At 45.4% G+C, this 12142-nt stretch overlaps 1 protein-coding gene across 1 annotated transcript in view; it reads left to right on the top strand.

Moving 5' to 3' along the window:
• Positions 1-12142, top strand: part of ANTXR1 (ANTXR cell adhesion molecule 1) — a 105470-nt gene that overhangs the window by 42362 nt on the left and 50966 nt on the right. Inside the window, exon 12 of the mRNA XM_086477108.1 lies at positions 238-316. Coding sequence (XP_086333234.1) covers positions 238-316 — 79 coding nt within the window. The remainder of the gene's footprint in view (positions 1-237; positions 317-12142) is intronic.

Raw genomic sequence — 12142 nt, 5'->3', positions numbered from 1 at the left:
GGGTCGTCTCCCTGTATTCTGTTGTGCTTACATGCGTCTAATTCTGACGTTGTCTCCTGTGCTTGTTGGGTTAATGGGCAGTTGTGCATTGGAGCACAGGGGAGAGAGCCCTGTCCATGTAAATTAACCTGTACAAAAGGCTTTTCTGTGCATCAGGAGCCCAGGTTCCAGAGGATATTATCTAGTAGAGGATTGTGGACTAGCTGGCCTGACTTGTTTCTTGTGGGTTTTTTTCAGGGAAGCAGCTCTTCAAGTCAGTATGAACGATGGTCTGAGCTTCATCTCTAGCTCTGTCATCATCTCCAGCACACACTGTGTAAGTTCCGATGCATGTGCCTAAAACGATTCAGTGGGATGGTGGTGCTTAACAACAGACGTTTGTTACTCCCGTATTAGGGCTTCCAGGCTGAGTAAGCCCGATGTGCAAAGGACCTGTTTTCCTCTTTTAAAGGTGAGCTTGTGAGTGTGGCAATAGGACATTTTGTGCAATGTGTGTGCCATAAGGTGGCGAAGCTCTTGAGTCTCCAGTAAGCGCCTCAGACTCTGGATCCGCTGTAGGATGCGGACCAGAACAGGACTAGCAGCCAGTGGTCCGGAAGTGTGTCTGCCGGCTTGTTTGCTGCACAGTGAACAAGCAGTAGGTCTGCTGGCTTTGAGCTAGGCCATTTCGTCTACAGCAACGGTGCTGCTAATTGTGAAAGGCATATGGCAGTTGTGCTCACACCCTGTGTCTGAAAACCGGTATGGCTGCCAAAAAAAATGTGGGAGATTCTCCACTGAAGTAGCTGGCATATAGCTGGCATCCTTCGCTGCCGGTAGTGAGCTGCTGCACCCAGTCTCTGGTGGGATCAGGCAAAGGTCAATGAAACCATTTATAATTTACGGTGTTGCTGAAGATGCTGCTTCTGCTAAGTCATGGCTGTTGGGAGTAGAGCATGAAATGACTTGTGCTAAAGGAGGTGATGAAGGAATTGACTTGGACTTCAGAGCAGCCCTTCATGCTTCAGTGTGTTCGGCTTCATTCATCTGTGGGAAGACTGACCTGTGCAGGAAATGGTTGAGGTGCTGTGTTACTTCTCCCATGTGCTGGCTTACACTGTTTTTTGGGAAGCCGGAGTAATCTTGCCAGAAAGACTTGAAAATCTGTCCGTGGCCTGCTTTTCTGCTTGTCCAGTAAAGGCACATCCTGTTTCTGTACAGAAAAACTGAAAGGCTATGTTGTACAACATCAGATTTCCAGCAGTCTTCTGTGGTCCACAAAGGCTGATGCACAAGATGAGAAAAGTCTTTTGTGTCCCTTGATCTTAACACTTATTCAAGAAGGACAAGATTGAATGAAGAGGCAGTTTTCAGAGCTTACATGAGGGGTTAAATTCCAAAACTTACAAAGACTTCCTTGTGCCTTAAAAGAAGGGAATGTATTTTATTGTTAATTTTTTGATTCAATTTCTCTTTGCTCATTGGCAAAAATGTATTTGCATGTTGTCAGCAAATTACAGGAATATTTTCCTATGTTTTGCTCACATGAGACAAGACCTGGGAAAGAATTCTTAGTGAAAAATTATTCCTTCCTGACATGCTTTCTTCCAGGGATAGTAGTATTATTTCTAGGTTACAGGAGATGAAATACCTGTTCCTTTTCTATTGTTTTAATAGCTGTAAGGAAACTTTTGAAAATGCCTGTGCTTCATGGCAGGGCCTGCTACTCTGATGCCTCCAGACTTGGAACCTGGATTTGCAGTGTGGCTAATTAGACAGAATTCAAGTCCAGATCCTCCATCCAAACCTACACGCAGCAACATTCAGTGGCTGCTTTGCAAATTATATCACAAGCTTCACTAACTGAGGGAGTTCCTTCTGGGTAAACAGGCATTTTGTCTTGTAGTAGTGTTTATTTTTTCAAGTTCTTTTTAGAGATGGAACTGAGACTATAATCCTGTCTTTAATTGAGGTTACAAGGGCTCCAGTCCTGGAAATACCCATATACAAAGTGTGCACCAAATTACTTGTTTAATTGACAGCAGACCTGAAAGTTAGATGGTTTGAATGTCTGCAGCCGAAATGGGACAGTCAGAAAGCTGTGGAATGAAGCGATGGTAACAAGCAGGGGAAAAAACTAAGGTTTTCTTCCCTGCATTCAAACTGGCAGTCAGTGCTGTGGGTTTCCTCTCGGTGCTGTATTTCAGAAATGAGCAGGTTTGGAAAGAGGTCTGAAGTGTCATTGTCAAAAAGCTTCCCAGATGGCCATCGGCAGTGACTTACCATGGCAGCAGCACACTTGCTTCGATGCAAATGCCTGGAACCCCAATCTGTTGCTCTCCAGAAATGGCTGTTTAATGGGAGAAGGAACAAAGCAAGGGGGTTGATGACCTGATAAGCTTTACCATTTCTTTATTTTCTGATGGAGCTGGACCACAAAACCGTCCTATGCAACATGTAAATCATCTGCAAATAGCCCATTTTCCCTATAAACAATACCTGGCCTGTTCTGTGAACTACCCGTTTTCAAGGACTATCTGGAGGTAATCCAGGGGAGAAAATTCAATTAAGAGCATAGCCAAAGCAGACAGCTACGTTCCCAGCAAGTAAAGACCAAAAGCGAACAGTCAGAAAACTCAGCCAGACTTTGACTCCTAAGTTGTGAGTGTAGGTATTTGAAGATCAGGACAGGTAGAGCCTAGATGTTGAACTAACAAGCTTTTTTTTATCACCCCCTCTAGCAAAAATTTTAGTGTAAGTTTTCATGCTAAGGAAACTGGGCCAGTTTCTCATAGGTTAATAGAGCAAAGCTGTTTTATACTAGCGTAGGTCCTGACCTTAATTTAATATCTAAAGACTCGTAGGAACAAGGCAGCTAAATAAAAGTCAGTTTTATTGAGCAGTGAAAACTGGAAGAAAAAAATACACTTTTCATCTTAGGTCACTTTTTGGAAAGAAACAAGAGTTCGAAGCCTTTGCCTTTTCTAGAAGCACATCGCAGCTTCAGTGCTGTAGCTCAGCAAGACCTGACTCCTGCGATTGCCAGAAGCGGGGAGGGAAGAACACTTAGTGCTCCTGTACTCATTGTGTTTTCTCACACTGCCAGCTGCTGAAAATAGGATGCTGGGATTTCTTGCCTTGCCCAGTGCCATCATTTTTGTGAGGTTGCCAGTTGAAAGTGCTTTTCGCAGACTATGCTGCCTTCCTATTCAGACACTGGATGCGTGGCAGAAAGTGTTCTGTGCGGTTGTCCCCTGTAGGAAATGTCACTGTTTTGTGTGTCTGAATGCAATAATGCACATACCTCACTGGTATAAACTGACGCCCTCTGGGAACAGACAGAGCTTTTGCTTGAGCCCATATTGCCTAACTGAAGTAATTATTTGCATTTTTCCCCTTGAGGTGTAAAATCTGCTACAGCATTTCAAGGGTGAGAAAATGTGGGAAGGTTAGGAATGAAGACATATGTAATGGCCGATTTTTGTCTCCTCCTTAGTCTGAGACTCTTAAACACATCTCTGTTTCCAGCATTAAGTGATACTACTTGTCAAATATGTCAACACCAAATTAGACCTCACTATTTGAGCACTGGTTGGGGTTTTGGGATTTTTGTGTTGTTTGAAGGAGTCATACATGCAGCTAAAACAGCCTCAGAGCTTCTACCTGTGCTTTCAAATCTGGGTACTTTGGAATCCACTTCCTGGACTGCAGGTGGTCTGCTGTGCTTTGAGGGACTTCTTGTTTTCCTTAGCTTTCTGCTTTCTGAAATGTGGCAGGCTTCAAAGTTTGCAGCCCCCAAAAAAGTGCAAGGGGTGTCAGAAGTGAAACTGCATGGGTTCTGTGGTATTCTGCCTTTTGCCTAATTGAAGCACAGAATACCAGGTTGGAAGGGACCTCAAGGATTGTCTGGTCCAACCTTGTGAAAAGCACAGTCTAGACAAGATGGCCCGGCACCCTGTCCAGCTGAATCTTGAAAGTGTCCCATGCTGGGGACTCCACCCCTTCCCTGGGGAGATTATTCCAGTGGTTGATTGTTCTTGTTGTGAAAAAATTCCTCTTGTGTCCAATTGGAATCTCCCCTGAGGTAACTTGTACCCATCACCCCTACTCTTTTCCATGTGACCCCTTGCAAAAAGGCAGTGTCCATCTTCTTTGTAGCCACCGTTTAAATACTGGAACATGGTGTTAAGGTGTCCCCTGAGCCTTCTTTTTTCAAGGCTGAACAAACCCAGTTCTCTCAGCCTTTCCTCATACGGCGAGCTTCCCAGTCCTTGGATCATCTTTGTGACCCTTCTCTGGACCCTCTCCAGCTTGTCCACGTCTTGTTTTGTGTAGCGGGGACCAAAACTGGACACAGTATTTCAGGTGTGGCCTGACAAGTGCTGAGTAGAGTGGGATAATGACTTCTTCCTCTCTGCTGGTGATGTCCTTGTTGATGCAACAGGCATCCCATTGGCTTGCTTTGCTGCAGCAGCACACCGTTGGCTCATATGGAGCTGCTTGTCCACGAGGATCTGCCGGTCCCTTTCCACAGAGCTGCTCCTCAGCCACGTAGATCCCAGCCTGTGCTGCCCGTGCTTTCCAATATCGGAGTTACAGGCATGACTGTACATGCTTTGGTACCTCCTTTTCCATGGGACTCAAGGAATTGCTGGCTTAGGTTCCCAAAATAAAATTGCCAAAGTACTTAAATTTTGTTTTTTAAAGTAAGGCTTCAGGCTTTCCTGGTACTTCACTGCAGTTCTCTCTCTGTTGAAAGATAACTGATTTTTCATTTAACAAAAGAAAACAGAAGAAGATGTGGGAGAGACTTGTAAAGACGCTTTTGTTGCAGAGGATCTTTCAGCATTTCCATTTTTAAAGTGCATTTTGGGAAGACTTGTAGTCACATAAAAGTGATCTCAGCTGGATCAGGTGGAACGAAATCTCCATTTCAAAAAGAATCAAAATTCTTCTCGGTTGGCCCAGTTATTTTCAAGCCTGAGGTATGAAACAGTCCATAGGAGGTCTTTGGGGAATTTATTTTGTTTTTCTTCCTCAGGATTTTCAATATGAGTTTTTAGAGGCAGGAGAGTTGATTACACATAGGAAAACCTTTTAAATCCCCTGTGATAAGTATCAGTCTGGAATTTGCCGAGGCGCATTAGCCCAAAAATGAAACTCCAAATGCAAGGTCTGTCTGATGTGTAAAGAAGTATTAGTCAGAGCAAAGTGTGACTCCCCGATCTCACACAGGGGTGGCCTTTAGTTAAAGGTGGAGTTGTTATTTTCCAGAGATGGTAAAAAGTGTTGATTGTGGAATTGCATGGGACTGCTCAGATTTCAGAGTGCATGTTAACCTCAAAGGAGAGTGAAAGACAGAAAAAAGATAGAACCAGGTTAGTAGAGGAGAATTCTTTTGTTTTGGTGGATGTGCTTTCCTCTCCCACCCTTATGTTAGTTCCTCGGGAGTAGCGCTTTTGTTGTGGTTTGTTACTGTCTTGACTTTTCTGCTGGTTTTGGTGGCTCTGAAGTCTAATGGGAAACATGCCTGGACAAGGCCAGATGGCCTCACGATGACAGTGTCAGAGCATGTTATCTGCCTGTCAGGAGAAGAAAATAAAGGCACGCTGGAGAGAGACCAGGGTACTGCACCCACTGCTTTGAGATGCTGAAGCAAGCCTACCCCACTTAATCCCATCCGTACAGGTGGTTTGGGGCTGCACCACACATTCTCGCAGACCCCCAAGTGGTGCAGGGCAAGAAGAGGCAAGTACTTCAGAGGGGAGGAAACTGGGAGGGCTGTGCCCTGCTCAGCCTCGCAGGGTGCAGCTGGGCTCCGTGGGCAGGGGCCCGTAAGTCAGTGGGGAGCTCTGTGGACAAAAAGGGCTTTTGCTTGTTGAAGGAATGCAGGGCTTTCCATTTCTGTCAAAAATGGCCCAGACACGGGAGCTGTTGTGCTTGCGCAAAGCATTTGTTTTATTAAATTACGGAGTGCAGATGAAACCCTCTAGCTTAGCGCAGAATGATGCTGCATCTCAGTATCAAGCTTGCTTGTGCCCTCTCTGGGGATGGCCAGTGCTATTTTTCATTCAAAGGTTCTGCTGGCTGCACACCCTGGACTGACCGTTACCGGCTGGCTTCTGGTAAAGCTGCTAGCAGTGGCTGGGTTTATTTCAGAAGCAAAAGGGTAACACTGTAAATCAGGAGCTGCAGACAGAAGTTTAATCCTGCTCCCCCCTAACTTATATATTACCCAGTTAAACTAAGTCCTGAGTGCAGCTTAGGGTGTTATTTGGCCTGGGCTATGTGACCACTGGCAACTACCCCAACAGAGCAGGGGAATGGCTGGAATGAATGTTCTTAAGGTTAGGAGACAGCGTGCTGTTTATATGCTTAGCTGGGGGATAAAATGCCAGCATCTCCAGTATGACAAAGCTCAGCTGGCTGGAAGTATTTGATGAATTTGTCTCTTGGCTTGCGTGTCTTGGAGAGTTACTAGTTTATTTCTCTGAAGTTTGCTTTTCAATATCTGTACCTTTTACATAATATTTTCCTTTCACTTGAAAGTTCCCCAGCAGGGAAGGAATCCCCCCTTCCATACAGAGGGCAACGAGGCTGCGTTGTTACTGCATTACCTGAGCAAAACCATACAGGGCCACCCCGGTGACCTCTGCTGCTGGCAGAAGGTGCTGAATGGCAGCCCTGAATACTGAAGCCTGCAAAGGCCAGGCACATATTAGGGGTAGGGCATTGCTTCTAAAGAAATGTCCTTAAGACTGTGGCATCACACTGTCTAAGAGAGAAGCTGGGCTTGTTCCCCTGTGTTCTTTTGGACAAGGTCATCTCTTCTCTCTAGAATCCATTGTGGATTTAAAACCCTTCCTCTCTCTAACCCTTGGAATCAGTTGTGACTGCTTGGACTGAGATTTCAGGAGGAGGCTGCCCTTGAAAGCATTCTTTAGGAGGCTTGTGGATGTATCCGGGGCATCTGGTTAGCAACTGGGCCTCCAGTTCTGAAGGTCAAGGAGGTATTTTGGTTATAAATAATGTTTATACCAGAATTTGCCACTCTCTTGCTTGACCTGAATTAGACAGAGGCCCCTTCTGGGGGCCTAGACACCTCCCCACCACCACCCCCTTCTGCTGATAATTCTTTCTTACGTGGCCTTTGTACTGCAGTCACAGGACAGATCGGACTTGCTCCAGGTGCTGTGTACCCACAGAAGACAAAGACAGCTCCTGCCCCCAAATGCTACTGTCTAACCCCTGGCAGCAAGGCTATTTACTTCAGATGTTACAGTGCTCTTGCTGTCAGCCAAGTGCTCTTAGTCTCCCAGGGTGGGCTGGGCTGGACTCTTCTGCTTAGCAGAGGCCAAAAGTACCCAGGAACTGAATAAAGCTGTCAGCGATTGCAGTAAGGGCTTCAGAAAACAATTGGATGCATTTAGGTGTGACTTTACAGTGCCTCAACAGTGTATTTTCACATACCAGGAAAGACTGAATTCTTGTTGCTGTGATCGGTTTCCTCTCTCTTGGCTTTTAATACTAGAATTTTTTTAATGTGCCTGCATTTACAAAAGAGACATTAAGGCAGAAAATAAAGATTAATGTAGTCTTCAGTCCCCGTCTGGAAGTTGATGACTTACGTTGCTACAGGTGTTATCGTGTGGTTGCACACTTTCTACCTTTTGTCTGACAGACTGGAATATCTTCACTGGGTGACAGATAATTAATGGTGAGAGTTTAAAAGGTAGTTTCATTTTTACCGCTGACATCAGTGGACCTTTGATAGTTGAAGGCACCAAGAACTATGGTTTACTCTCTGCTAAACATAAAAACCCCATCTTGTAACAGCAATAATATAAACCATAGGACCACAAATGTGATGAGAACTGAGCAGCCTCAGCTTCCACAAGTGCTAAGACTAAAAAAAAAAAAAAAAAAAAGAAATAATTATTTCTTCTTCTCTTCTTCCTTAGCTGTTAGGCTCAGCATGCCACCAATTTCTGATGCAAAGTTGCCCCGCATCGGGGTTCGGCAGTGTGAACAGAGTGTGCGTTGCTTTTGTTCACACCTGCTGATGCCCAGGGAGCCTGCGCTGCAGCGGTTTTGCCACTGCTTGAGAAAGAATTGGCAATTAATGGCTGGTGGAGTTGGGAAGCTCTTAAAAAAAGGATTTACTCCTGTTCCCGTGTTAGGAGTTTGAAAAACTGAAAGAGGGAGAAAGTATTAAATGCTGCTTTACGAACGTGCACGCATGCAGCTGGGCACAGAGCAGGTTGCACACCCAGCGCTGTCAGGAAAGGGAATGTGCAATAGAGGAAATAATTTACAAGGCAGCCTTTAGAGGCAGGAAGTCAGCCCTGCTCTGCTGACTGCCAAGTTCTTCGGTGCAAAAAGAGAGCATCTCGGAGAGAAGCCAGGATGGGAATTAAAATAAGTCTTTGTTCATTTTCTAAAATGCTCCCAGAAGAGGAAAAACCACTAATGGCTTCTTGCACTAGTAACTCTCAGACTCAAAACTGGAAGGGAGGTGAAAACTGCAGGGCTGCAGTGACAGTGTAAAACGTCTTCCTGGGCAGCTCTCGACTGCAAGAGCCAGGAGCATCACTGGGTGATACTGCTGTGCTCCCCGTATCGCCCAGTGGGAACATGCAGGGCTTCCTGGTAAGAAGGCAAGACGGAGGGACCCACGCGTGGGCTGGGAGGACGTCTCTGTGGCAGGATGAGACCTGCCTTAGACTAGCATTGATTGAAACTCCTTTCTGCTTGCCATGTGTATCCAGTTCATAATGGATGTCTTCCCAGGTCACGCCCTGCTCCGTCAGGACGGCTAGGGGAGTTACGCTTGCAAGGAGTGCCCGAAGGGACCTGTTGGGTCAGGGCACTTTGGAGGATGCTAAACTGGGCTTGCCCTTGTCAGCTAGCGTCCTATCCAGTGCCAGCAGATACCAGCCCCTCCTTACCCCAGATGCTGGTGCTCCAAAACCCCTCCTGGATGGGAAGATCTCAAGGTGGTTAAGCATGCTGCCAGGCAGTTAGCCCTTCCACAGTCCCGGATAGGATTTCGGATTTTGGAAACCAGAGGAGAGCTGCTGGCTAGCAGTTGGGCCAAGCCAGTCCTTGGCTGTGGAAAAAGTGTTGAAACGATACGTGTGGAAGTGAACGGACGCGGTGGCTTATTGCGCCTGACAGCAACTTGGGGCAAGAGAAGGTCTTGCATAGGCAGATCAGAGAACTGGTTATCTTATGATAAAGCAGTTATCTTGGTGGCAAACCATTAATAAATGGCTTGGGATAGTCGGTGAGGTGACAGGTGGGGAACAGGCCTACCGTTCTGGAGAGAAATAGTCTCACATTTCCAGTTGCAAGGGTGCAGGAGCCATTGAAGTCAGCTAAAAAGGAGGACTCGGTCTCTTAACCTTGACAGGTTTTGCATGTGACAAAAGAAGGTGGATACTGGCACAGCTTTGCTACATCTGGGTATCCTGGTTTTCTTCCTGGGGCTGTTTACAAGACTGAAGGAATTTGCACCTTTGAGTTAAAGAATAGTGGATGGATTTGGTCTTTAATTGTGGAGAAAGAAAGTTAGAAAATCAAGAAAGCACTGCAGGCTTGTATTAGAAACTAATGATGCCCTTCACTGAAGGTTGGTGGGTTCTTTATTTTTTTTTTTTTTTTATTGAAAAGGAATGTAATTCAGTGCTAAAGTTGGGTTTTTTCAATTGTGACTTTGTTCTGGGCTGCACAATTAAGGCTCTACTGGTTATCAGTGTTCCTAAGTCTGCAGGCAATTAAAGTGCCTTCACTATTGTATCAATAGAGGCTTTATGAAACTGCAGAGTACATTTAATGAGCACTTTCCTAGGCCCTTGACCTGTATATTATTAGCTGAGGTATTGCTCTGTGGGAACTCTGGGGCATACGATTTCAGGTTTGTTTCTAAAAGAAATTGCTCTTAAATGCTTTATGCTGCAAGTATAATAGGCAGTGAATGTTTTTGCTAACAGAGGTCAACCTAAGAGTTAAATGTGTAGGTTTATTTCCCTCGAATATTGCTACATGGGCTGTTTTATAATACCCTGAAGTGTGGTAGGCATATTACAAACAGCATGCTCCTATGGTTTGGAAAGCAGGAAGTCACAAAAAAGACCAGTAAATTGGGGGTGTGGGGGTAGAATCACAGAATGAAAGTTTTGAAAAGTTTTAATTTGGAAGTATGAAAATGGTTTGTGGATATACAGGCTATTTTCCTGTGACAATGCCAAAATTAGCTAGAAAATACTTGTTATAATCTCTGCACGCGTGTACACCTCTAATAGTGAAATCCCATTTAACATTCAAGTTGAAACAGAGCACTTTGAAACAGCGTGCTTGAAACAAAACGTTTTATTTTATTGAAATGTTTTTCTATTGAAAATCTGATTTCAATTTAAACTGAGTTTCAGAAGGCAAGTTATCCCAAACGTGTCTGGCTGTGTGGGTTCAGTTCATGCTGGCGTGCTCTTCACCTTGTCAGGCTCATGGCAAGCCACCTGTAATGGCCTGTGAGGAACTTCTGTTCAGCTTGGAGGGGGACAGACATGAGTGTTAGCTCAAGGAAGGTGCTTCTGATATATATTTTTTTTAAAGTGCTGCTTAAATGCTACAAATCTCATAGACATGCACAAAGGGAAGACATTCCAGAGCTGTAGCATGCTGTTTTCCTTCCTTTCCTGCCTCACAAAGAAGTAAACCCAAGTCAAGCCGTAAATGGTTGCTGTTATGACAGAGTCTAATTCCACAGAATTTTGTCTGCTATTATTCCAGTTGCTATTCGCCTCTTGAAATGGATTTAACATACTTCTTGTTAAGGACTGCCTTTGGGCACAAATGGAAACCAAAATAACTGCTTAGGTTTCACCTCAAAGGTTTTGTTGTTTAGCTACAAGCGCTGGGGGACAAGAGATGGCTGTTTCAGAATAGGAGCTCCTCAGTACTTCCCCGCTCAAAACAGAAACATCTACAACCAAGTGTGCGCTGCTGTCACGGGGAGCGCTCGAGCTGCTGGCATTTTTTTCAGTGCAAGTACATGTGCAGACGGAGCCTAAAACGAGCACTCAAGTCTTTGTGCTGGCTGATTTCAGGCCCGTGATGTCCCAGACACGAAGCCAAGGCTCCAGGACAAAGCCTGAAGCCTGACAAGGTGCTGTGACCTCTGCCTGTAGCTGTAGGGTGTGATTGTCAAGATGCTCATCTGGAGTCAGGGGGCTGAAGGCTTGCAGCTAAGAGGCCCTGCTCCCTTTGATCTCCGCTGCTTCCTGCCGTGAGGCTGTTAAAATTGTGACACCTGAAGTTTGACGATTAACAAGTAATGGCCTGACTAGTAGAGACCCGAGACGATGTGCAGTGGCACGAAGTCTTGCCACTCGTTTCAGCCTTTGGTTCAGAACAGGTCTCTTGGTGGGGCAATTCAGGGGTCAGGAGTTTGGTACCAGGAACAGTAACAGAATTTGGAGCGTTTTACCAAACCAGGTGGGATGTGTGAGTGAGCTAGAAAACCAAAGGCCTTTGGACCTCAGCACCTCTGAGTGGGGAGCTGCCTGTCGTCTGAAGTCTACTGAATCGCGGTGCTGATGGCAAGTGTATACAGTTGAAGAGGGAAAGCTCATCAATCTGCAGGATTTGGTCGTAAACTGTCCCACCAGGCTGTATTTTATTCAATGCCGGATCCCAGGTGAAATCCCCAGGACTGGACAAACTCGAATTCTGCCGTCAGTTCTGCCATATCTGCCTTTCAGAAGTACACTTCTAACACTTCTGTTTCTGGAAATTTTTGAGTATTTCTTCTGAAGGAAAAGTTCAGCTTGTTTTTGTAAGTGTAAACACAGCGATCAAAGATTAGAGAATTGTTTTCCCTGACCGAAGATTTTTCCTGGTAACAGAGGGAGTAATGATTACTCCTCCTTCCCACCATGTGTTTGCCCGCTCTATTTGGAGTGTGAACTCTTCAGGACAAGGGTTGTCTCTTGCTCTGGGTTTATACAGCATGTGGTGAAGTGAGACTTCGCTGGTGTTTATACTGGGCTGTAAAGCAAATGGTGTAGGATGCTGGAAAAGTCTTTTGTAAACAGGCCCTCATCGCCTTTCGGCTCTGGAAGGAGAGGGAAACGCGTATCATTGCCAGAGGGGCATCTCATTT

The sequence above is a fragment of the Leptosomus discolor genome, chromosome 23 (assembly GCF_034619465.1).
Source record: "Leptosomus discolor isolate bLepDis1 chromosome 23, bLepDis1.hap2, whole genome shotgun sequence".
In the NCBI taxonomy this organism is placed as follows: Eukaryota; Metazoa; Chordata; class Aves; order Leptosomiformes; family Leptosomidae; genus Leptosomus; species Leptosomus discolor.
This window is presented reverse-complemented; position numbering and strand designations above follow the sequence as displayed.